The sequence below is a fragment of the Jaculus jaculus genome, chromosome 8 (assembly GCF_020740685.1).
Source record: "Jaculus jaculus isolate mJacJac1 chromosome 8, mJacJac1.mat.Y.cur, whole genome shotgun sequence".
Taxonomy (NCBI): domain Eukaryota; kingdom Metazoa; phylum Chordata; class Mammalia; order Rodentia; family Dipodidae; genus Jaculus; species Jaculus jaculus.
In genome coordinates this window covers 32,596,887-32,624,425 of record NC_059109.1, presented here as the reverse complement: position 1 = coordinate 32,624,425, position 27,539 = coordinate 32,596,887, and the positions used below count along the sequence as shown (strand labels likewise).

Here is a 27,539-nt window from a genome sequence, read left to right as displayed (position 1 = left end):
ACTGCTCACAGGGCCCAGCCTGCATTAGCACTGACGATGACTCCAGTCTCATCCCCAAAGCAAAGCTCACACATCAAAGAAGTAAGGGTCTGGAGCCAGTTGTCATGTTACTGGTTTGTAAAAATACAACTGCTTCAGCCATGTCAAATCCAAATGCACAAAGTGAGGCAACTTACTCTTTGATGAACGTATGTATCTGTAGTTCGTGTGTGTGAGTGCGTGTGTGTGTGTGAGTGTGTGTGTGTGTGTATGTGTGTGTATGTGTGTGTGTGTGTGTGTGTGTGTGCATGCACCAGGGGATGGGAGGTAAGGTGAAGGCCAGAGGCTGATGTCAGGTGTCTTTCTCAGTTACTTTCCACCTTATTCTTTGTGAGAGGGTCTCTTGCTGAATCTAGAACTTACAATTTGGCTGAACTAATTAGCCACCAAGCCTTAGCGGTCCTCCTACTGCTGCCTCCACAGAGCTCTGTTACTAGGGATCCTCTGCCTCAACCCCCTGCACTGGGGTTACAGACACAAACCACCACTCCTGATGCTTTCCATAGGAGTTGCTGATGGGAACTCAGGCCTTTAGGCTTGTGTAGTAAGTACTTTGCCACAGAGCTGTCTCCCCAACTTCTATATTTCTTTTATATTGATGAGCATCTTTTTTGTTTTGGGTTCTGTTTTTTTTTGTTGTTTTGTTTGTTTGTTTGTTTGTTTTAGAGGTAAGGTCTCGCTCTAACCCAGTCTGACCTGAAATTCACTATGTGGTCTTAGGATGAACTCAAACAGCAATCTTCCTACCTCTACCTCCAGAGTGCAGGAATTAAGGTGTGTGCAACATCTTTATGTAAAAAAGCCTAACCTAAGTTTGTCAGCATTAACAAAGGTTTTTCTAAATCACTTGGCCACTAAGGCTAGCCTCATGATTGTTGTTTCTAAAGTCACATGTACTGGAAAATGGACATGTGTGCTTGAATTCATGACAAAATACAGGATGTGCCTCATGTTCAACAAAAGAAGGCTTGGGAGCAGTTTCTAATGAGATTTGAGCAGAGGCATCTTACAACCATCACCAGCCACATGTGTTAGGATTCCTGAGGCCTCCGCCCACCATCTAGTAGAATTCAAGCATTTCCCACCATCAAAAATGCTGGGCAATGCTGGCTTTAGAAATGCGCAAAAATGTACCTTTATGTCTGGAGAGACTCAACTCTCCAGGACCCACGTAAGCCAGATGCACAAGGGGAGCATTCATTTGCAGTGGTTAGAGGCCCTGGTGTGCCCATTCTCCCTCCCTCTCTCTCACTCTCTCTCTCTCATAAATAAATAATTAATTAATTAACAGCTAATAAAAATGCACCCTTAAACTCAAAAATGAAAGCTCAGAGACCATGAACTTCTTTAAGATATTGTTGCTATAATGTATTGATTATTCACATTTATATCTATCTTCTTTCTACACAAAGAAATAACTGAAACAAAACTTTTCCTACTTACTTGTGACTCAATAGTAGCAACTTTTATTGAACTTCTAAGCTCAAGAAATCAACATAACATTACTTAACAGTATCCACTCAAACCAATCCTGCTTAACTTCTAGAACACACCAACCTTTAGTTCCACAGGATTATTAGGAAAAGTTCTCTCAGACATTGTGGTCACATGGTGTCTAATCCATTGGACGAGGTAGTTCACCATATTCTGGTATTCAATCCACTTGACTTCAACATCCTAAAATAATAAGATGACAGGAAAAGTTGATGTCTTTAGGCAGTAACATTCATATCTAACACAATTTATCAGGCATTGTTCTATGAATTCACGTGTCTCTTAAGAGAACCAGCCAAATATTTTCTTAATTTCTACTCAGCCACAATTCTTTCCACATAAACAATTTTAAAAATATGCTATCAACATTTGGCCACTAACCCTAGCCTAATGAGTGCCAATTCTGCTGCCTGGGCACTTCCCTAAGGAGGCTTATCAGGCTGCATCCTGGTGCAACAGAAAGGAAAAATTATCACTAAATTTTGACGTGATTTTCAAGTAAGGGAGTGAGAGCTTGCATATGCCAGGCTGGTGATCTGAACCAACTGTTTCAGATCCAATTGCCCTATTTAACTGACACTCAAAAAGAATTTCACAATGTGTAGGAAACCATACTAGAAGGGCTTTGGATGGGGTAGGATTTTCAAGCACACGTTAAGCCAACTTTTTAAAAGGAAAGCAATTGGAAGGCTGTTGACACTACGTAACCGAGCCTCTGATTAAGTTCATAAAACCAAACACTGCTCAATGCTGTCATAAAAAACCAGAACATTAAAAGACAATTTCTTTTGTAAAGGAGTCACTATTTAAATAGAGGATGATAGAGTCATACTATAGACAGTTAAACAACATAAAAAGCAGTATTAAATCAACTGTTCGAGCCTGGCATGGTGGTGCACGCCTTTAATCCCAGCACTCGGGAGGCAGAGGTAGGAGGATCGCTGTGAGTTCAAGGCCACCCTGAGACTATAGAGTGAATTCCAGGTCAGCCTGATCTAGAGTGAGACCCTACCTCGAAAAACAAACAAAACAGTAATTGTTCAAATAATTGAATCACGTAGCCTATGCTGAAAATTGACACAAGAATCCAGTATGTGCCTTATAAAGGTCACGAAAAGTTTCTTGAGAAAGGTGGTCCCTGAGCAGCTCTGCCAATGACCAGCGGGTACTCACTGTAGCAGGGTGTGGAGAGAGTGGATAAAAGGTGAATCAGGAGACTGAAATGGAAATGCCTTAGCTAACAGTAAGTGGTTCATACCGAAAACTGTAGACAACAATAAAGTCAGTAAAGGGAATAGGCATATTCAGAGTTTGGGCTGGATTTAAACTTGTAAGCAGTTTGTAGCCACTGTCATTTTTTTAAAAGATGGTGACAGAGGTGGTGGACAGAGAAACTATGGGTGCTCCAGGGCCTCCAGCCACTGCAAAGGAATGCCAGATGCATGTGCCTCTTTGTGCATCTGGCTTACGTAGGTACTTGGGAATGGAAATGGGGTCCTTAGACTCCACAGGCAAATGCCTTAACTGTGAAGCCATCTCTGCAGCGTGACTGTAAATTTTTTAGTTAGAGACACCATGTTATATATATGTATATACACAAAAAGATAAGAAATAAGTAGTTATAAAAAAGTAACAAGCTAAAACTAAACATCTAAATTACAGTAATTCATAATTTTTATTTATAAAGTGGACTGCAACTCTGAAATAGTTTGCATTATTTTCATTTATTTTATTTGTATTTATTTATTAGAGAGTGAGAGAGAAAAGAAGGGAGAGAATGGGCATGCCATGTCTCTAGCCATTGCGAGGAACTCCAGACTCATGCACCACCATATGGCTTATGTCTGGGGAGTCAAACCAGGGTCCTTAGGCTAAACAGGCAAGTGTCTTAAATGCTAAGCTATTTCTCCAGCCCCAAACTCCATTATTTTTGACAGAATTTGTTTTATATCTACTTTCAATTCAATGGAAAAAATTATACATGAAATGTATATGCTACCAGTTTACTAAGCAGCACACTAACTCAGATTCTTTAAAATATTTTTGGCATTTAAAAATGGTGAAACATTACATTATCAGGCAAAGCAATCTTAATTGGTCATCACTGAATCCATAGCAAAAGGTACAGAAAAAAATTAATACTCACATTTGCACCAATGCCTTCACCACCTTCAGGGACTTTGGGAAATGCATCATAGAGAGATGACACGTAAGTTATCACTGACTTTTCATCAGGTGAGGAGACATCAACATCTAAAACCAGCGATATAAAGTAATTGTTTCGTGATGCTGAGAGATTACTTTTGATCAGACTTTCATACCAATGCATATAGACAAGAAAACAACTCACCTTCAGGATCCAGGAGTCTTATGACGCCAATTTTTTCAGCTACATAAAAAGCATGCTCTAAGTTTGCAAGGTTGCTCTGAGCAGCAACAGTGTTCATGTCTATCAGGTCCGGCCTAGGAGAAAGGTTACTGTGAGGTCTTTTTATTTAATGTGCCGATTAGGCCTAACAGTTGCATGTATTCTCTACTAAAATAGCACCCTCTGTGAATATTAATACTGAGCTGGTCTTAAAATACAAATTTTCCTCAAACATTTAACAATGCTTACTTTCTTAAAAACTGATGTGGACCTGGTGGTAGTAAGGAAGACCCTTACCAGTGTACCTGTAGAGGTTTTATAGGAAGATCCTGTCAGATCTGACTTCCTAAAATTAAAGCCTGAGAGTATTTGCAACACATGTAGATAAAAATATTAGTTTCTGTTTGATATAAAGAGCTTTTACAGACACTAAAAAGAGAGAAACTGCCTCAAAGAAAATAACCAAAAGCTATCAAAAGGCAGTTCTGGAAAGATGGCTTAATGGTTAAGGTGCTTGCTTGTGAAGCCTAAGGATCCAGGTTCAATTTCCTAGTGCCCACATAAGCCAGATATACAGGGTGCCACATGCATCTGGAGTTTTTTGCAGTGGCCAGAGGTCCTGGTGTGCCCATTCTATCTGTCATTTTCTCTTTCTCAAATAATTAAAAATAAAATATTTGTAAAATTAAAAAAATAAAACTGATGTGGGCCAAAAGAAGCATAACAAGGAAAATATAAAAAGCTGAACTTATGTCATTTGAATAGTATACAAGTGTCTAATAATCTACCATATATGAGTGTCCAATTTTAGCTCCACTATTCCAACATCATCCTTTGAATACAACCAGCATTTTCACCATAGTTCTCCATAAGCATAAAAGGCTTAATGCCAGTCCACTGCCATGCCCGGCAGTCCCGTCTCAGGATATCCTTTCCCTCACTGCCTTCTTACAATCCTATTTATCTTTCCAAGCAGAGATCAGGTGCCTCCTGGAGCTCTCACTGGCCTTCCTGGCCCTCATGTCCTTGCTTCTGAACTCTTTATACTCTTACCCTGCGCCACACAGGAAGGCACTAAGGGTAAGGCTATACTACCTTGCTCTATTCATTCACTGTCTCATACACACGCATGTATTCTTGTGTTCAACTGGTCCACTCTAAGATAACAAGAGCTATGCATTAATAAACAGCTGTATTTTATTTATCTGCCTACTAAAATACACATACATAATGGACTCTAAATAGATATCTACTGATAAGTTAGAAAGAGTCCGTTGAGCAGTTAGTTTTAATCATAAAATTCCTGGAATCACCGCTAGCATGTATTTCGCAAGCACGCACGTGCACTCGCATACTCAACTGTTCTTCTCACGTCTCTTTCTCCTTTCCCCCTCCCACCCCCCAGACTTGCTGTCACCCCTGTCTACTCTGTATGACTTCCATGACACTCTAAACTAGAATAATTTAAACCAGCTCTATCTACATGAGGAAAAGACTTCTCAGGCCTGGAGAGATGGTTCAGCAATTAAGGTACTTGCCTCTGAAGCCTAAGGACCCAGGTGTGATTCCCCCAGTACACATGACAAGGTGACACATGTTTCTCGAGGTCATTTGCAATGGCTAGAGGTCCTGGAGTGCTCTCTCTCTCTCTCTCTCTCTCTCTCAAATAAATAAATAAATAAAATATTTTATAAAAAGACTTCTCAAAGATGCCTCTTGCAGAAAGTGGCAGACAGGATACTGGGAGATAACTAGTGGATAAAGTGCCCCCTACACACACACACACACACACACACACACACACACACACACACACTAAGAATTTTGAAGCTTTTACCTTAACAAAGAGACAGAAAAAGAATACACATATGTGGAAACAACCAATGCTTCAAAAAGAGTAGCATAACATGCATCCTCAAGTACTTGTCAATGGGGACTTCCCCATCCATTAATAAAGTAAGAGTCTATAATTTCCACAGGTAATCACTTGAGGGCTGGAGAGATGGCTTAGCGGTTAAGCGCTTGCCTGTGATGCCTAAGGACCCCAGTTCGAGGCTCAATTCCCCAGGACCCACATTAGCCAGATGCACAAGGGGGCGCTTGTGTCTGGAGTTCGTTTGCAGTGGCTGGAAGCCCTGGCACGCCCATTCTTTCTCTCTCTGCCTCTTTCTCTTTGTCTGTTGCTCTCAAATAAATAAATAAAATAAACAAAAAAAATTTAAAAAAATAATAATCACTTGAGGGCTGGAAAGATGGATTAGCGATTAAGCATTTGCCTGTGAAGCCTAAGGACCCCTGTTCAAGGCTCAATTCCCCAGGATCCAAGTTAGCCAGATGCACAAGGGGACACACGCATCTGGAGTTCACTTGCAGTGGCTGGAAGCCCTGGTGCACCCATTCTCTCTCTCTCTCTCTCTCTCTCTCTCTCTCTCTCTCTCTCTCTCTCTGCCTCTTTCTCTCCCTCTCTCTCTGTCACTCTCAAATAAATAAATAAAAATGAACAAATTTTTTTTCAATAATTATTTGAGAGACCACAAAAAGAAAGAAAGAAAGAGGGAGGGAGGGAGGGAGGGAGGGAGGGAGGGAGGGAGGGAGGAAGGAAGGAAGGAAGGAAGGAAGGAAGGAAGGAAGGAAGGAAGGAAGGAAGGAAGGAAGGAAGGAAAGAGTGACCCTTTCAGGATGCCCAACTGTACTGTGGGAAGAATGAATGAGTTATTTTGAGTAGTATTAAGGAGGTCATTTACATGAGAAACTCTTTGAAAAAATATACCATTAATCTTACAGAAGAAATTTGTGTCTTTGTGTATGTATTTACGAGAGAAAAAGAGAGTGCTTATGGGTACACCAGGGCTTCTATTGCTGCTGCAAATGAACTCCAGGTTCATGGGCCACTTTGTGCATCTGGCTTTAAGTGAGTACTGGGAAATCAAACCTGGGCCTTCAGGCTTTTGTAAGCAAGCCCCTTTAACCACTAAGCCATCTCCTCAGCCCTCAACAGAAATGTGTACTCTTGTTCTTATCTGAGGAGAAAGCAGACTTCCATACCAAAAAATAAAAAATAACAAAAAGAAAAAAAAAACTACATGTCTCTCAGAGCACTGGGAAAGAAGTGTTCATGGCCTGGAAATGTAGCTCATGTTCCAGGAAATCACACGATTCTTTCCAGAATTTCACATACCACCAATATGACCACTCCAAAGTGACCTATGACTACTGACAAGAGAGGCAAGAAATGGAGAATGGAATTTCAAAGGAGAAAGTGGGGGGGGGGAGGGAATTAACATGGGATTTTTTTATAATCATGGAAAATGCTAATAAAAATTTTAAAAAATAATAATTAAAAAAATAAAAATAAACAAACAAATTAATTAAAACAATATGTTAGCCAAAAAAAAAAAAGAGAGGCAAGAAAAAAACTCTACAAATAATATTTCTTAATTCACACAGAATCACACTGAAGAATCTACTAATGTTAAAAACACCAAACAGGTTTATCTAGACAATTTCAGACGTCTAAAGCGCTTTCATTCAAAGAAAGCTTTGTTTCCATAAAATTCATATTTTCTGAAGAAATAAAGACTACATTCCCTATGTCTGTGAGTCTCAGAACAAGAAGGAGCATGTTATGATAAGAACCCTGCCATTAGTAAAGGCCATAAACACTGAGTAATCCCAAAGAGAATGAGTAAAATCATGGAAGAATGCGGTCTTTTGAGGAGGAGAACAGAACACAGAATTCCCTTCAGCCTGACAGTCACTTCAGCACACAAACAGCTGCGCAGTACCCGAGCATGAGTCACCCCTCATCCAGCATTAACCCCTCGGCGGAACACACAGTGAGGTGGGTTTTCTCCACTGGACTGCACAGGAGTTAAGAAAAAATGGGAAGGGGACGAGATTAAAAACCACTGTTAAGAGCTTCAAAGACTTGGAAATTCTACAGCTTCTCTGGGCCTCTGGTGCTTTCCAGTGTTTAGGTGGGCCCGCTGCCCCCCCATCTTCCCATGCATGAAACATCCACAGAGGAGGCCTGTGCCATCTCCTGCCTGTCCCCTTTCTTTCAGAATGTCAGCTGGTTTCCACATACTGAAGATATTGATTGTCATTCTAAAAGTAAGATTTCCTCTTTTTTTTTTTTTTTTTTTTTGGCACACTGTTAGCAGGAAATCTTATTTTCATCCAAAGAGCATCAGATTAATTACAAGCATGTAGGAGGCAGTGACCTGATATTTTAGAAGGTTTAGCACTGACAATTCTAACTTCCCTATTTTATACAAGTCTGTTCAAATCATATAAGATAATCTTCTGTCACATAAGATAATATGCTCGTCTTTTTGACAAAACAATTGTTCTGCATTGGCAACCTCTCAGTTGTTTTATTCCAGGAAAAGGTAATTTTTCCAATCATAGTTGGTAATTTTTTTAACATATTCATCCCGTCTTTTCCCGTAAATTACTAAAAAAAAAAAAAAAAAAAAAAAAAAAAAAAAAAAAAAAAACAGCTTGGGAAAAGTGAAGATACAAGAAGATAAAATAAATTTTAAATTAAAAATAGCCAGGCATGGTGGCTCGCGCCTTTAATCCAAGCACTCGGGAAGCAGAGGTAAGAGGATTGTCGTGAGTTCGAGTCCAGCCTGGAACTACATAGTGAATTCCAGGTCAGCCTGGGCTAAAGTGAGACTTCAAAAATAAAACAAAAAAAAATTGAAAATATAAAACCAAAAGACACAAGTCAAATTGGAAGTGAGATCGAAAAGTGTAGACAGGCTGGGCGGATGACTCAGTAGACCTAGTGTGAGGAACTGAAAGTAGATTCCCAGTACCCAGTAAGTGTTGGGTGGGCCTAGTAACCCCAGCCCTTGTGCGGCAGTCACAGGACATCCCGGAGACAACTGGCCACCTGGACTAGCCAAATCGTCAAACTCTGAGCTCAAGTGAAAAACCCCTGCTCAGAAGAAAAGGCGGAGAATGACGAAGCCACCCTATGTTGACAGCATTTGGTCACAACTTTTTTTTTTAATTAGAACAACAACAACAAAAAAAAAAAAACTAAAATTAAGCTTAGTGATTTATCTGATCATCTGAAAGAGATTAGATAACAATTTCTTATCTCCAGTTGAGAAAAAAAAAAGTGGGCTAGAGGCTGAAGTGAGGGAGGACTCACTGTACCGCCCTGCTTCCAAGTGACCAAGGCTGCTCTAGATGGGACAACAGAGAAAAGGCCGAAGCACAGCGGGGAAGCACTCCAGCAGAACAGGTTAAGGGAAATGGTGACTGGTGGAGACAAGAATGCTCCACAGAGCCAAATTCTGCCAGGTAAGATGACGCCTGCAATGTCTGTCACATGGAAGTCACTCCTGACTGCAATCATCTCAGCGGTGGATGGAGCCAGAACCAGAGCACAACAGACTCAGACAAAATACGAAGTGAAGAAATGAAGACAGAGGATACTGACAACCCTCCTGATTAATTCCTCCTAGCAAGGAGGTGGCGCGGAGGGGGGGCAGTTGAGTTAAGGGAGTGTTTCTGCTGGTAATTTAATTAGCAGAAACTGAAGTAGCCATGGGGAGGAGGAGGGAGCAGAGACTGTGGTCAGAGCTGCTGCACAGTAGGAAGCGCTTCAGCTAAGCAGAGAGTGAGAGAAACAGGGAGGACTGGGCTGGACTGGAATTAGGAGGTGTCTATCTTTAGTAGCAAGAATAGCTTCCCATTTCTGGCTTCACTTTCCCTAAAAGCAGTAGTCAGCTCATCTGAAGGTGAGGAAAAATGATGGGGGTATGGAGGGAGAGAAGGAAGGGCACACAGATCACTCGGCCTGGGGCTGCTCAAGTTCTAGCCTGAGGAGGAACTGTCTGTGGTGTGCATCACTGCTGAGGGGCGTGCACAGACAAGGCAAGTGGCTGGGCTCACGTGGGCTTGGGCTTTGCTGGGAAAATGACACCTACTCAGCAGTTTGCAAGGAACTATACAAAAGGGTTTTGGGGGGGGGTGGCTCCAAATAAATAACAAAGAAAACACAATTCCAATTACCTAGCGATCAGTCTGAACCACTAAGCTCTAGAACACACCCACACATAGGCACATGAAGCAGTTATGTTAAATAATACCAGTTCTCCCCAGATCACACAGTAAGATCTGCATTTACTATGCCTCACTGCTCCACTGAAGGCACAATTGCCATAACAAATTCCTGAAGGTGACGGGACTAAATCATGTTCAGACTTCACATTTTGTTACTGCTCTTATTGGTACAGCAAGCATCTCGCCTCCTCCTCCACACCATACCCCTTGCCAGAAAAGCCCCACCCCCTGCAAATAAATCCAAGCCTGCAGGAGACCCAATACCATTACATAACAGGGCGTGGGCATCCTTCACACTCCTGTTTGGGAACATATCACTGAATGAGAGCCAAGAACTCCAAGGTGGCAACAAGACATGAAGATAATTTTCCTTCTCAAAACTAGAGGTATGAATTTACTTCAAATTACTTTTTATTTTATTCCCTATTAACAAGTCAAAGAAGAAAGATTGAAAATTTGTGGTCTGAAGAGATGCTCAGTGGTTAAGGTGTTTGCCTGCAAAGCCTAATGATCAAGGTCCAATTTCCCAGTAGCCACGTAAAAGCCAGACACACAAAGTGTCCCATGCATCGGGAGCTCGGCTGCAGCAGCTGGAAGCACTGGCATGCCCATTCTCTCCTCTCTCTCTCTGCTTACAAATAAATACATAAATAAACATTTAAAAAAAAAAACAACTTATGGGCTGGAGAGATGGCTTAGCAGTTAAGGTGTTTGCCTGTGAAGCCTAAGGACTCTCATGTTCAACTCTCCAGGTCCCATATAAGCCAGATACACAAAATGACACAAGCATGAAAGGTCACACGTGCACAAGGGGGCACAAGCGTCTGGAGCCCTGCACACCCATTCTCTCTTTCTCACATTGAAAATAAAAGGACCAGTCTGTTAGGCTTGCCTCAAATAATACTAATAGTAATAGTAATTTATAAAAAGCTTTGTTGGTACTCCAAAATTAGAATCCAACCCTAGTAATTGAAAAATATTTAATAAATCATGAGTTTCAATTTACAAAGAACAATAAACTCACTAATGGCCTCCTAGACTTGAATAAGTACAGATGACTGTGTTGGTTTTACTGACAAATAGCTTCTCTAGTGCCTGTAGTTTCGTGAACCTTTAACAGTAAATTTTAAGTAAATCTTAGTCACTGATTAAAACTCCCTCCCCAATGTAAAGGAATAGGAATCAACTCATTTTTACTCAGGGAAAAATAACAACTTACAGTGGTTTGAATGTAAGATGACTCATAGACTTGTCTGTTACAACACTTGATCCCCAGTAGGTGGCACTGCGTTGAGTCTGTGGAGCTTTGCAGGCAGTGGTGGGTTCCTGGAGGAAGTGTGCCACTGGGCCTCGACATGGAATCCTCCTGTGTCTTTCCCTCCCTCCTCTCTTTGGATTTTCTACTTCCTCCCTGCTGACGTGATATGAAAACGAGAGGGCCGGCTGACAACTTCTGCCACACTTTCCCCACCATGATAGACTCTCCTTGAAACTTAAGCCAGAAATGAACCCTTTCACAGAATAAGATGAGAATATATGTCTATAAACAAGTCAAAATCAAGATGGCTTGGCGGTTAAGCGCTTGCCTGTGAAGCCTAAGGACCCCGGTTCGAGGCTCGGTTCCCCAGGTCCCACGTTAGCCAGATGCACAAGGGGGCGCACGTGTCTGGAGTTTGTTTGCAGAGGCTGGAAGCCCTGGCGCGCCCATTCTCTCTCTCTCCCTCTATCTGTCTTTCTCTCTGTGTCTGTCGCTCTCAAATAAATAAATAAATAAATAAAAATACTAGAAACAAATAAATGAGCATAGGGAAGAATGAATGTCCATGCTGGCTGCTCCTCTCATGTATAAGAATTCAATGTAAGAGAAAGAAAGAAAGAACCACTGAAGGCAACAGGATAAGGAAAGGACGTGCAGGGACAAGATTCATCTGGGTCCCTCAGGAGCGCCCCAGCCTGGGCTCTACTGTCAGTGGATGGTGGCAGCACACAGGGAGGAAGGGAGCTAGCTCGACAGCGGGAAGCCCTGCCTCAAGCCCTGGAGCCAGCCCCCACTGCCAGCACGCCTTTTCAGTGAGGGCACTGTGCCGAGAGCTGCCTCGTGTTTAATCATCCGTCCCCTGAGCTCAGCACACTCGTGCTCGCTACATCTTGACTGTCAGACGGAGGGGGAAGTAAGGCTCTAGCCCGGGTGTAAAGCCTGAACGTGACTAGTTCTGTGAATAAGAGGTAAAGTAAAAGAACAGAAAAGAGAATGGGATTTAGACCTACTTAAACACAGCTAATCAGGTAAGAAATGAAGATCTCAGAGAAAGGAGATGGCACAACAGAAACAGCTCAGAAATACTCCTTGAAAACACAGACGTGACGCCCTTTGTCCTCACACTTCCACTGCCAGGACCTCATCCTACACCTGCTCACACATCTGCATAAAAACCCATAGTTCAATTCAACATTTTTTGGATAACAAAATGTCATGTCTACCAAGAATGCATTTTAAATGAATTATGTCACACTTACAGACTAGAATACTATGAACCTTTGTTAAAAATCACAAGGACACGAGGGCTATGCAAGGACTGTTTACTATAGTCTGCTATGAGGTTCCTCAGCCTCCCTGAGGACAGCTGGACAAGCTACCTTCCTATTATGGCAATGAACCTTTTTCACCATCCTGCCTAACTCAGAATGGAATTAGGAGAATGAGAGTGGTAGCTCACTTCATATGCATAAGAATCTACTGTACTCACTAATGGGAAGCTTAGTATGACAAGGCATTTCTATGAATTTACCTGGGCAGGAGGGTCAGGAGCAAAGAGGAGCGGGGGAGCAATACATATATAAGTATTCTAAATATTTACTTGCCAAATTGCATCCCCAAAACTGTATGCAAAAATAGGCAAAAAAAAATGGTGACCAGATGTGTGACATTAAGTCATATTCCTTTATTTGGATACAAATGCATTATATCACATGCAGTGCACATTAGCTCTTTAAGAATTGAAAACACATTAATGATTCATAGTTATGGATTTCTACTCAAAGTTCAACTGCTTTGAGTTCACTTGGCAAATTCAAACACTTTTTTTTTTGCCTCACCAACTAAAATACCAGTGATTTAAAAAAAAAAATTTAGTAACTATCAGGATTTCTGTGTGTCTGGATTACAGTCACGTGAACCAGAGCCCATGCCCATGTGTTGGCATGCACACGCACACTCTTGCATCTGGGTTCTGGAGCCTGAAGACACAGGCGAAGGAGCCACCCATTCAACATGAACTCACCACCTTCCTATGAGAACATTTCAAACCCTAAAGGTACCCTTCCAATATAAACCAGCTCAGTCCAGTTTAACTTCTACAATGTGACTGAATCCAAGACTCAGTGTGACTCACCAGCCTCCAGGTCATACTATTAAACAAGATGACTTAGACCACAGCCTTACAGGAAACCTTTCCCAATTAAAACACCTTTAAACCATGATGGCACCAATAAATTCCAATCAGAATGCAAATAATGAACAAAATAATTATTACTCAATTACATCCTCCTTAATTAGGAAAAAAAATAGTTAAATGTAGTGCTCTTAGAAACAAGCTCCTCCACAAACTTTCTAGTCTGACTTTGCTAATCTATTTAAAACATGTTCATGAAAAGAATTTAAGTGCCTTAACAGGAGCTTACAATAAATGAACGGGGCAAATGAAAACAAGAACAGGACCCACGGAGACTGGTGAGCACCCTTTCCCAGCTTACTAGCTATGGTGTCCCCAGTCCTTGCTACTACACACAGTTGGCACTCAGGGCCCTGCAGCACAGAGCCCTGCTCCTTCTGGCCTGCGGGTGCACGCTCATGATCCCACCCGGGTGGGTGGGCAGCTGTGGCTCACACTAACTGTGGCAGGGTGCCGCTGCTGACTTTCACCAGCTTCCTAAAACAAATACCCACTCCTTGACTGACAGAAGCTAGCAGCCAGGGACAGGACTTCAAGCAGGATGGAGAGAAGCAAACTGATCTCACTGTGACACCTGAGATGAGATGAATTTTCTAGTTGGATACCTGCTGAGCATCCAAGGTAGCAGGTAGTACTGCCAGCAGGAGTGCTCCTCCTCCACCTGCACTCTCACCCTTGCGGACCTTTTCATCTACAGCACTCACGGGTGACTCCTAGACTCTGCTGGCTACTGGCTCTGACAATTCTGCTCCATCCACTCTTGCTATCAAATGTTTTTGTGACACCTTTTAATCTAAATTCCATGTTATCTTTTGAGTGAAAATTAAGGTGATGGGCAATAGTTAGGCTTGTCTAAGTAAAACTTCTTACCACTTGTGGTTTTTAGTGAAAAGATTTCATTACACATCAAAGAACACAAACTAACTTTGAAGTACTCAAACAAAGCAAGCAGAAACAAGCACGTATGTGGCATGTTTATCATCTGAGCCTTCCGCTGAAAATGGAATGTGACAAATGGAAGTTCTTAGAAGGAACTAGGAGCCAAATTTCCTTAACATAGATTTACTGAGAGAAAACATATATAAGCCAGGCATGGTGGCTCATGCCTTTAATCCCAGCACTCAGCAGTCAGAGGTAGGTGGATTGCTCTGAGTTGAGGCCAGTCTGAGACTACATAGTAACTTCCAGGTCAGCTAGGCTAGAGCGAGACCCTACCCTGAAAAAAACAAGAACAAAAAGTATTTATCAGTGACATGTTTTAAATATTTTTTATGAAAAGGAGAGCAGGAGAAAGAGAGAGACAGGTGGTGTGCCAGGGCCTCCAGCCACTGCAATCGAACTCCAGACATGGGCTTCATCTTGTGCACACGTGTGACCTTGTGCGCTTGCATCACCTTCTGCATCTGGCTTACAAGAGACCAGAGAGTCAAACATATGTCCTTAGGCTTCACAGGCAAGTGCTAAGCCATGTCTCCAGTCCTAAAATATTTTTATTTACTTTCAAGGAGAGAGAGAGAGAGAGAATGGGTGCCTGGGCCTTCAGCCACTGCAAACAAATTCCAGACACATGCACCACCTTGTGTATCTGGCTTTACATGGGTCCTGGGAAATCAAACTCTGGTCATTATGCTTTGCAGGCAAGTGCATTAATCACTAAGCCATCGCTCCAGCACCTCAGTGACCTATTTAGACAAAGCCTACTGAGTTGTTACTTATCACTTCTTCCACTAAATCATATTACTTTTTTTTCATTCTTACTGCCTGTAATATAATCCAGGCTTTTCATCTCCTTTTTTTTTTTTTTTATGAGAAAGAGAGCAAGAGCAAGAGAGAGAATTGGTACACCAGAGCCTTAGCCACTGCAAATGAACTCAAGATGTGTGCATCATCTTGTGCACATAATTCACTTTGTGCATATGGCTTATGTAGGTTCTGGGGAGTTGAACCTGGGTCCTTAGGCTTGGTAGGCAAGTGCCTTAACCACTATGAAACAGTGAAATTATAGGATAGGTCATTTGCGGTTTTGCATTTACTTAAGCAAAGTATTTTAATACTCTTTTTTTTTTTTTTTTTTTTTTTTGGTTTTTCAAGATAGGGTCTCACTCTAGCCCAGGCTGACCTGGAATTCACTATGGAGTCTCAGGGTGGCCTCAAACTCACAGCAATCCTCCTACCTCTGCCTCCCAAGTGCTGGGATTAAAGGCGTGCACCACCATGCCCGGCTTAATACTCTTTTATCAATAATTTTCTCACTATATTATGCAATTTTCATAGTTTGTTAATTCTAAATTAAGCAACTAATATTGACTCTCATTAACTGCTAACTAGGAGCTAAGAGTTTGGTTATACATACAGTCACATCTTAAATTCATCAGTACTTTTCAAACATCTTTACTATTAGTCTTTAAGGTTGCACTATCACAATTTTCTGGTGAACATTTCCATTTCTTGAAATGGAAGAAGGAAATTATTTAAGTAGTTACACAGAAATACAAAAGCTTGAGAGATAAGAGCAATCACCCTCATTGGTTTATTTAAAGGTATATGATGTTGACTATATTAGTTGCTCTTTGAGCCTCAATTTCATTATTGATAAAAATGAAGGTACAATCTAAGACTGAGACAATTTTAAAGCTAGCATGTATTTGTATTTTATGTGATATATATTTCTTCTGTAGCAGAAACAGCTATATGGTCAACATTCTCTATATATTTTTTAGGTACCTACCTTATAACCTGCCTTGATGGACAATTTTTATTTATAAAATCTATAAATTATCTTTAAAATTCTTTTTCACTTTACTTCATATAACAGTTCTTTGAACATCAAAATTACAAAATTAAGTTATCTATGGAAATTTTTAGAATACTAAATTCTTAATAACATATTGTTTACTGGGATCAGCAAACCTCTCTATCCTCCACGGTCATGCTCTATGTCAAAATACTATAAAAATATGCCATGCTATTTGTGATGGTTTGATTCAGGTGTCCCCCATAAACTTAGGTGTCCTGAATGCTAGGCTCCCACCTGATGGAGATTTGGGAATTAACACCTCTTGGAGGCAGTGTATTGTTGGGGGTAGGCTTATGGGTATTACAGTCAGTGTCCCCTTGCCAGTATTTGGCACACTATCCTGTTGCTATTGTCCACCTGATGTTAGCCAGGGGGTGATGTCTACCCTCTGCTCATACCTTCATTTTCCCTGACATTAAGGAGCTTCCCCCTCGAGCCTTTAAGCCAAAATAAACCTCTTTTTTTCCCACAGCCTGCTCTTGGTCAGATGATTTCTGCCAGCAATGCGAACCTGACTGCAACTGTAAAGTGGTACCGAGTAATGAGATTGCTGCTACTTGACTGTGTGGCTTTGGCCTTTTGGAGCTGATTTTCAAAAGGAATGTGGAAGGATTTGAAACCTTGGCCTGAGAGATGTCTTGCAGTGCTCTAAGTACAGCTTGATGGACCATTCTGGTCAGAGTTGAAAGACCTGAACGCAGTAAGAACCATGGACGGAAAGGTTTGGCTTATGAGGGTGAGAAAGAGCTTAGCTTGGACTGGGCCAGAGACAGTTTGTGTGAAAAGCTTGCTGCCATGCCTGTGTCCTAAGAATTTGGGCAGGGTTGCTTTGCACAGAAATGGACTGGTATGAGCTGAGGGATATGACACAGAAATGAAATCTTTGGGCTGAAACTTCTGCCTGTTCAGCTGCAATTATATGAGAGATAACAACCTTTGAGATTGGATCAACTGACCTGCACTGGGACAATAGGAAGTATGTAGACTCTTTTGAATAGGCCTCCTGAGTGCTCAAGGAATGTCTTACTCTTTAAAGTCTGTTTTATTCCTCCCTGAATTAACAAATTGGCACCCTACCTGGTATTACAGAGTATGCGAAATGCAGTAAAGAGCGGGTCATTGAGTTTGCAACATGGTCTTGTGTTTTGGAAATGGCCATGGGCAGTGTGAAGCAGGTTTGCTGGATGCCTGCAAGGAAACCCCATGGGGCCATGAGAATGAACTGTAGGTTGTAATGAAGACCCAGTGGAGATGCTAGACTATAAGATGGCTGCTAAGGAAAGCTGCCGGCCCCAGATGAAGTTTTCCAGGACTGTGGGTAACCTAGCTGGAGGGGCTGAGTTGGAACTCCAGAGACTTGTTGCTGGTTAGAATTATCAGACTTGGAGATTTGTCACTGGCTAGAGTAGTTGGACTTGGAACTACGGAGTGTGATGTTTGTCCTGGTTGTTTTAAATCTTGTATTGGTCGAGTATGTTTTTGCTATGCCCGATGCCATCTTTTGCAGTGTGAATGTTTATTCTGTACCATTATGTGTTTTTTGAGGTTGTTTCGGTGTTATGGCTCAGTTACAATATCTCAGACTATGGGAATGTTTCAGCATCATTGGGAGTGGTAAAAACTATGGGGACTTTTAAAGTTGGGCTGAATGCATTGCATTTTACATTATGGATGGTTATCAGTTTATGGGGGCCAGGGGTGGAATGTGTTGATTCAGGTGTCCCCATAAACTTAGGTGTTCTGAATGCTAGGTTCCCAGATGATGGAGATTTGGGAATTAACACCTCTTGGAGGCAGTATAGTATTGGGGGTGGGCTTATGGATATTATAGCCAGTGTTCCCTTGCCAGTGTTTGGCACACTCTCCTGCTGCTATAGTTCACCCTCTGCTCATGCCACCATTTTCCCTGCCATCATGGAGCTTCTCCCCCTCAAGCCTGTAAGTCAAAGTAAACCTCTTTTTCCCCACAAGCTGCTCTTGGTTGGCTGAATCTATCAGCAATACCAACCTGACTGCAACACTATTCAAAACAGTGAAATTGACTAATGAATTTTGACAGTATAATTTCTATTACTAAAAAATCTTAACGCTAACATGAATCCGTTCTTAAGTAAGATCAATGTGTCTTTTATTGGTTAGTTTGTTTCTTTCTTTTTGAGGCAGGGCTTTGCTCTAACCCAGGCTGACCTGGAATGCTGTGGTCCTCACTGGTCTTTAACTCACAGCAATCTTGCTACCTCAGCCTCCTTCCTGAGAGCTAGAATTATAGGAGTTAGATCACTGTTTTTAAATCTGCAGACGGTATTATACACAGAAATGCTTTCTAGATCACTTATCTAAAGTAATACTGCCTTACTTTTAAATGATCACTGTTATATATTTTCCTTGTTGTCTACTAGTGTGTCTTGGCTGTGGAAACCTGATACGCAGCAGCCTTCCCTCTCCTGCAGCTACCACAAGATTCCCTTTTGCTACGCAACTCTCTTAAGATACTTCTAAACAATGTATTATTCCATTTGATTAGAAACTAGGTCCATGTGTTATTGCAGATTATTTTTATCACAGAAGTCAAATAAAATCCATATAAATAATGAAACTTTTATCTGAATAATTACAGAAAAAAATTAAATGGGTATATTTTCACAGTAAATCTAATTAGTGGAACCTTACTAAGCAAAAAATAGAATAAAATAAAAAACAACTGATAAGTGAGACACTACTCCTAAGTAATTATTACAGTAATACCTAAAACCATGTCATGGTAGTACTTCCATACTTCCATTGTTTATAACTTTTCAATAACTGAGGTTGGCAGCAGTTAAAATATGTATAATTGGAGCCTATCCATTTAATTCTTATACATAAAGAAGTGTTCAGCTGTTTTCTAAAAAAAAGGCCCAAAGGCTTCTCCTAATAAAGGCAACCATAGTAAAATTTTATGAGACACATGGTATCTTAAACCTCACATATGCTGGGTTTTTTTAAACGTTTATTTATTTATTTGACAGAGAAAGAAGGAGAGAGAGAGAGAGAGAGAAAGAATGGGCATGCCAGGACCTCCAGCCACTGCAAACAAACTCCAGATGTGTGTACCCCCTTGTGCATCTGGATAACATGGGTCCTGGGGAATCGAACTTAGGTCCTTTAGCTTTGCAGGCAAACACCTTAACTACTAAGCCATCCCACAGGCCCTCATATGCTATTTTTATCATGCATTTCTAGTAACAAGGGAAACTAAGCTAGAAAAAGCTGAAATTCACAGTTACAGCAAAACAGGTTTCTAAAATGACTACTAGGGCAAAATAAAAGCTAAAAACAGACAACATTCACAAGGTTCCATTTCCCTAGGAAATTCAGTATCTGGGATGTGAATAATACACAGTGACTTTCCTAAGTATGCTGAGGAAAATGCACAGCATATGTATGCTGATATGTTCATAGAATCCTTCCTAAGAACTAAAGGCAATGCTCAGAGACCACTGGTTTGTTGTGTATGTACTATTCATTTACTTTTGGAGATCAGATCTTGATACTAACTTTGAACTCCTGACCCTTCAGCCTCCAGCTTCCAAGTACTGGGATTACAGGCATATGCCTGGATACTTATATATTGGTAGGATCCTGCCTGTAACTTGGGCTGGTTTCAAATTTATGTTCTCCTGCCTCAGCCGCCTAGTTTTTTTATTTTTTATTTGTTTTTTATTTTATTTTAAGTTTTTTTATTTTTTAAAAAAGCTGACATCTTGGGCTGGAGAGATGGCTTAGTGGTTAAGCGCTTGCCTGTGAAGCCTAAGAACCCCAGTTTGAGGCTCGGTTCCCCAGGACCCACGTTAGCCAGATGCCAAGAGGGCGCACACATCTGGAGTTCGTTTGCAGTGGCTGGAGGCGCTGGCGTGCCCATTCTCTCTCTCTCTCTCTTTCTCTCTCTGCCTCTTTCTCTTTCTGTCTGTTGCTCTCAAATAAATAAATTAAAAATTAAAAAAAGCTGACATCTCAAAAGTGTTTTGTTTTCATTTTAAAAGTTTTAAGGAGAACACAGAACACCTTGGAAGCTGAATCAACAACACACACCCTTCAGGTATCACAACCAAGATCTTTTAATTCAAAGACCAAGAAGATTTTATCATTCTATGCACAAGAATGTTTCTAGTTCTGCAGTCTCCTAGGACGTGCAATGTAACAGTGGAAACGCCTGTAACCACTAAACCCTCTTGGCCCTTGCTACTCAAGCTCTGGTATTTTAGTTTAAACAAGTATAATCAAGTTGGTCCAAGGTTTAATCTTCTTTAAAAAAAATTAAGTAGATTTCTTTAAAGTTAGAACTTTAGACTTTATATTGATTAGTTTTATAAAAACAATCAGTCAAGAATATATTACTGGGGGCTAGAGAGATGGCATAGTGGCTAAGGTGCTTGCCTGCAAAGCCTAAGGACTCAGATTTAATTCCCCAGAACCCACATAAGTCAGATGTACAAGGGGGCACATGCATCTGGAGTTCATTTGCAGTGGCCAGAGGTCCTGGCACACTCATTCTCTCTCACTTACTCTGATAAATAAATAAAAATAAAATATTAAAAAATAATATATTGTTGAAGGTGAATATATACAACAAATAGAAAACAGAGAAGCATAGTGATAAAGAACTATCGGCCAACTTTACCCTTTGCCTGCCGCGCAGAGACAACCTGGCTTGCTGTCAGCATTATAAGAGCAGGCGAAGCACCTGGGAGAAGGTTGCAATAGCTGGAAGCGTAGTTCTAGACCACTTACCAAAAGCAAAAACAAAACACAACCACTCAATTTATCTTGGAACTAACCTCACTGCAGCACTGAATTGTATACTCCTATTTACAGGAACAACTTGAAAATAACAAAAGTGCCAGGAAACATTCATTAACAGTACTTTCACTCATAGTTTTAGTGTCAAATATATGATGATTACTGAAATATTCTAAGCCAGGTGGCAGGCCCTAAAACTAGTTACAAATACCCTGAGCTTAGTAACAAACATGATTTGGCTAAAGTAACCCATAGTGGGACTATCTCAGCTAACCTCTTTCAAGTAAAGTGATAAAGGATTAAATTACAGTTTCAACCGGTGCTCTTAAAAGAGTGATGTAGAATCCTAGCAATAACGTTGGCATCCCGTTATTATTAAGGCAGAATCTGCTAAGACATATATTACTTTGAATTATAGTTGATAGAAGAAATACTTCTATATACAAGTAGACCCATATCTTGTGTGCAAATTTTCAACACAGCAGGTTAAGGATCAAAGATGGGTTTAACCAATGCTTTCTGACTTCTGAAAATGAATCATGAAAGCACTTCCGGAAAGTGGACAAACCCAAGTCAAAGAATGGTGAGTGCAGTTCCTTCTTTGTGTGTGATAAACTTCATGGAACATTCACTCCCGGGTATGCTTGTATCTGGACCACACAGCTTGCATGCCCCTTACAAAGGTGGCTACCACCTGCTTTACAACTTCATCGAGAAGCAATACAGCAAGCTGAGAGTGCAGAAATGAGCAGAATTCAAAAGAAACTGGAAAATCCAAGGTACAAGTTTTTGTTAGCTAAGAAGATGGGCAAGAATGTCAAATAGTCTTCGAATGATTACAAAGTTTCCTGTCAGTACATGATCCCTTTACCAAATGTGGTTTTACCAAGGCTACTGCTGATGTACATTGCTCCAAGACAGGTAGAAACCCAATTTCTAACTATGTGTTACAATATCCAGATCTTCTTGATACTATGTCTGATTTTTTGCACCAAGGAACAAAATGCTGATAGTCCTCCATTCCTGATATTGCATCATGCACTTCCTCTGTAATTCTTCTCTCTGAATATTCTTTTGTTTGTTAATGGGGCTGTGATTTTAAAGAAACTTTCTGCATTTATCTCTTTAGGCAAAACTGAGGGATGCAGTGCATGAGTTCTGCTCATCAGCATACCACATAAAGCTAAGTAACTAACATGGGCATGGGTGCCAGCACTTGGGCTTCATCCAGAGACCACCCATTGCCAACACACTCTGCCCATCCAAGCTGCTATGATCATCTCTCCTGAAGGCTGCCCCCACCGCCAGGACAAGGCCGACAACACCACCATCAACACACCCAACTGGCCAGCTCAGGCCCAAGGTTTACTATTAATTCAGAGATCTACAACCACTTCTATTTGAACATGGTTACATAAAGAAAGGAGACTATTGGAGTGTTTACAAATAGGGCCTGTTGAGTGTGGATATTTTAAAGATTTGTTACTGTTTTTGTAGATGTTGAAATTTCCATAATAAAAAGTGAGAGAGATAAAGAAGAAATTAAAGAGAATGAAAGAAAAGACAGAAGAACAGAAGGAAATGAAATATCAAGTCAAACACAGCTGAGTCTGAATCTTAGCTCTGTAACTCCTCACAATAGTCTTGGTAAAACCCACCATCCTCAACCACAAAATTGAGATAACAAATCCATTCTTAGGATGCACAGGGCTCTGGGTTTGATCCCTAGCACTACCACCACCAGCGACAACAACAACAACAACAAAAAGTCTTAAAAATAGCAGGTCTTAGCTAAGCCAAGTGAGCCAATGGGTGCAATAGTGGCACGTCTATCATGGTGGAAACCAACTGCCCTCTAGCTGGACTGGAGGCCCGCTCCATGGGAGGGAATACATCCCTAATACTGAAAACTTAAAACAGGGGTAGTCATGAGTCCTAGGGGTATAACGTCTGCTGCTGTCTGGCTAAATGTATATACTAGGCTTATCAAACTGCCCAGTAAGCACTTCTGCTAATGTTCACACCCTTATATTAATGTTACTCTCACTTTTGATACAGAATCTTCTCTTTTCAGAGGGCAGTGACCTTGGGATGACTCACAAGGCATCATGGTACTGGGAAGAAGTGACAGGAATGCTCAGAACTGCAATATCTCTATCACACCTTCCAAGGCTCAGGGTTTATTGCAGAAGAGGTGGCAGAAAGAATGTAAGAGCCAAAGGAAGGGTAGGACTCCTTACAACATGCTCCCCCCAGACACAAAAGGGCCTGGATATCCATGACCTCACAGTGCCCCATACTACCTGCACAAGACCATCATAATAGGAGGAAAAGATCATGACATCAAAGTAAAAGAGAGAGTGATTGAGAGGAGGAGGGGATATGATGGAGAATGGAGTTTCAAAGAGGAAAGTTGGGGGAGGGAGGGCATTGCCATGGGATATTTTTTATAATCATTGAAGTTGTTAATAATAAAAAAAATTGAAAAGAAAAAAGTAGCAGGTCTTAGCTGGGCATGGTGGTGCACGCCTTTAATCCCAGCACTAGGGAGGCAAACAAACGTAGGAGGATTGCAGTGAGTTCAAGGCCACTCTGAGACTATATAGGGAATTCCGAGTCAGCATGGACTAGAGTGAGACCCTACCTTAATAAACTAAAATAAGGGCTGGAGGGATGGCTTAGTAATTAAGGCGTTTACCTGCAAAGCCAAAGGACCTTGGTTCAGTTCCCCAGGACCCACGTTAGCCAGATGCACAAGGGGATACATGCATCTGGAGTTCGTTTGCAGTGGCTGGAGGCCCTGGTGTGCTCTTTCAAATAAATAAAGTGAAATAAAAATTAAAAAAAAAAAAAACTAGCCGGGCGTGGTGGCGCATGACTTTAATCCCAGCACTCGGGAGGCAGAAGTAGGAGGAACGCTGAGAGTTCGAGGCCGCCCTGAGACTACATAGTGAATTCCAGGTCAGCCTGAGCCAGAGTGAGACCCTACCTTGAAAAACCAAAAAAAAAAAAAAAAAAAAAAACCAAAAAAAACCCTAAAATAAATAAATAAATAAAATAAACAACCAAATATATATCTGTGTGTATATATACATACATACATACATGCATATATATCAGGTCTTGCTCTATGGGATAGTTAGTGAACACTCCAGGAAATAGTGTGCTAAGCACTTGAAAGAATATCGCAGGAGACGGCTTAGTGGGTAAGAGCACTTGCCATGCAAAACGAAACCCCAAGTTCTATCTCTAGAGCACATGGAAACATCTGGAATGACTACACATGCCGGGAACCCCAACTCCTGTAGAGGAGAATCACTGAGGCTAGCAGGACCAGCCAGCCTAACTGGGGCAGGGGGGATATAACAGCTTCAAGCTCAGAGAGAAACTGCCTCAAGGAATCAACACAGAATGACAGAGGAAGACATCCTACCTTCTCCTCTAGCCTCCACACGTGTGTGCACATGTGTACACACACCCGCATATACAATACATACATATGCTTCATCACACAAACTATACACACAGATCTCACATACTGTGCTCCCCCCAAAAAGTTTTTCAAACTATTCTAAATAAGTATTATTTTTATTACAGTCAACCTATCTTTCAGTTTCATAGGTTTATAGTTTAAGTTTAGTATATGTGGAAAAATAGTTCTTCAACAACATGACACAATCTTTGTAAAGGGAAAGAAAATAACTGGGTCAAATACATAGTCTTCAATAAGCATTTTCTGTGCATTTAACTTCTAGTAAGGCAATTAAAGCAGTGATTCAGAGCTGGCCTGCCTAGGATGGAATCCTGTCTACCACTTGCCAGTTCTGGGATTAAGCAAATATGCAAATATGTACTAGGTGTCTCATGTTTTTGTCGGCTAACCAGGGATAACAACGGATAACACTGGAGGATTGAATTAATCAATACATATAAACTGCTTAGAACAATGCAAGCATATAGTAAGTGCTTTCTCAAATGTTAATTTTGGTTTGGTTGTCCACAATTCTCACAGGAAAGTTGCTTACTACCCCAAATTGTCAATTATTAAGCCAAGCTACTCCCTAGAGTAACAGGACTAGGTGATATAACTGGGAAAGTTATAAACTGTTAAGTTCCCTATAGACGCAATCCAGGTCACCAACTGGCAGATTCTACATATCAGAGCTATGTGAACTATCTACTTAGTGACTAGCAAAAGCCAAGTACGTAGTACAGCTATAGTGGTCTGTGCATGTACTTCAGTTTAGAGTAATAACTATGAATACTGGAAACATGACATTTGTATTTTATTCCGCTTTTCTAACTCTCTACCATGCACACATACTGATTCTTAACTGGTAACATTTTTTTAATGTTAGAAATGAAAGAAGCATGTCCTGTATTTCTAGAAGGGAGAAACATAGACTCCATACCTGTACTTATGAATGATGGCATTAAATAGTTTCCCGTCTCTCCAGCAGGTGGTGAAGTTTTCACAGCGTATTCCGGCATAGCCCTCTGTTGTCTGCTGTGTCCACAGCAGCAGTCTCTCTTTTGCAGACATGTCCTCTGACTCCCCAGTTACGTGGATGTCAGAAATCTAAATGTAACAGAAAGCATTGGACCATGAGGAAAGAATCGATCTGAGAATAAGAATTCACCATGTAACAAGCACTTACATGTGTTACTTGATCCTGTAACAATTCTTTATTTACTAAATATATTTCCCATTTTACAAATGGGAAAAATGTATTTCAAGCAGGTTTTCAGATTGATTGATTGATTTGAAAGTGACAGACAGAGATAGAGTCAGAGAGAGAGAAAGAGGCAGATATATAGAGAGAGACAGAACAGGCACGCCAGGGCCTCTGCCACTGCAAACGAACTCCAGATGCGCGCGCCCCTTGTGCATCTGACTAACGTGGGTCCTGGGGAATCGAGCCTCGAACCGGGGTCCTTAGGCTTCACAGGCAAGTGCTTAACCACTAAGCCATCTCTCCAGCCCCCAGGTTTTCAGATTTAATTTATTGGTGTCCAGGTTAAAAGCAGATAATCTATACTTTTTATCAAAAGACCACTCATCTTACTGCTGTAGGAAGACAGGCAGGAAACCGACAATGGAGCATGCAGACCGCTTCGCATTGAGGCAGCACTCCACAAATGCGGGCAGTCCAATAAACTGGCTCCTAAGAGAAATGAGTGAGGAAAACCCACAAAGTGTTCATATCTAACAAAATATCAAATGGGCTTTCCTCCTTAGATTTGTAATAAATTGGGGAACTTATGACTAATTTACTTTTAAATTAGTTGCAGATGCTAGACAAGTACATATGTAACGTTACTTTATGCTGAGAATGATAGTTCGCATCTCCAATTAGCAACTGACCTTCTACCCATAGTTTTGTATGTTGTTTCCAAAGATAGCTTTCTTCTAGTGGTTTGTTTTAATTGACATACTACATTTTTTTTTAAAAACTTGAGTTTTCAATGAATGTTTTTATTACCATATATATTTTTAAATGCCTGTAGCATAATGGTAACTACACAGTACTGTTTAAATTTATTCACAACTCTAGGGAAATGTATGATTAAAATGTAGCCAAAAAGAGACTACACAGTTATGAGTGGTGAAATACAAGAAAACAGCCAAAAAAAAAAAAAAATAGGGTAATTTCATCAGTAGCCATTCATACTTTTGCCTTCAAAAATCTAGAAGAAACTAAATGATTTGCATTTCAAATGTTCCCGCAGACACAGTCCTGTCTTAGCTTCCTGATTCACTGAAGTCAATGGCAAAGAATCAACAAGGAGGGGCCAATCAAAATTTTTTTATTGCCCGGGGTAGTGGATGGGTTTCCCCACAGAGGTTCTCTTTGAAGGTATACACACTGTAAGTTTCCATCTGGTAGCATCCAGTGCTCACCACCCTTTTATGGACAGCTGTGGCACTGTTCCAGCCATAATGCACACCAGGGCTGAGCTGTTGCTGAGGCTCCATACCCCAACCTTGCCCAGGCAGAAGACAGCAGGATTCCCCTATGAGGCATCTACAGGGGGCAGCAAAGCAGCAGTGGGGCCTGTGCCCAGGCGCAGTAGACACACTGAAGGACATGGGCAAGAGCTCTACTGGTCATTGGGGCATAACAGGCTGGGTGGCACTGATGACACAACATGCCATCTTTGGTGATCCTTTAAGCTAATCCAACAGAAGCTGTCCAGCAGGCATCTCCACCATAGGCATGGTGGTGCTAGTTTGATTCTTAGGACACCAAAACCTAGCAGATCTGAGATTTCTGCGTTCTTCTTGCTACTCAGATCGGCTGAAACAACTTAAGTGATAGTTTTTTCTCTCAAATTCAAATGGATCAGAAGTAAAACCCATAAGTCATATTACCACCTGCAAAGCAGAATTGATTCTAAAGGTATTCCATGTAAAGATGAGGGAGACATTATCCTCCTCTATTACTAAGCAAATTATATAACAATTTGGTTAAACTTAGTTGTGAGTCGTGGTCAACGTGAACTCTTTGAAAAGATTTTCCCTGTATGT

General features: G+C 41.0%; 1 protein-coding gene and 1 pseudogene across 11 annotated transcripts in view; both read right to left on the bottom strand.

Annotated features, from left to right (window-relative positions):
* Nucleotides 1–27,539, bottom strand: part of Dst (dystonin) — a 430,289-nt gene that overhangs the window by 183,506 nt on the left and 219,244 nt on the right. For all 11 annotated transcript variants that reach the window (XM_045156178.1, XM_045156180.1, XM_004668209.3 and 8 more), the window contains 4 exons: nt 25,423–25,589; nt 3,884–3,996; nt 3,680–3,786; nt 1,597–1,716 (listed from right to left, as the gene is read on the bottom strand). In XM_045156178.1, coding sequence (XP_045012113.1) covers nt 1,597–1,716; nt 3,680–3,786; nt 3,884–3,996; nt 25,423–25,589 — 507 coding nt within the window. The remainder of the gene's footprint in view (nt 1–1,596; nt 1,717–3,679; nt 3,787–3,883; nt 3,997–25,422; nt 25,590–27,539) is intronic.
* Nucleotides 21,516–22,203, bottom strand: LOC105944753 (annotated as a pseudogene).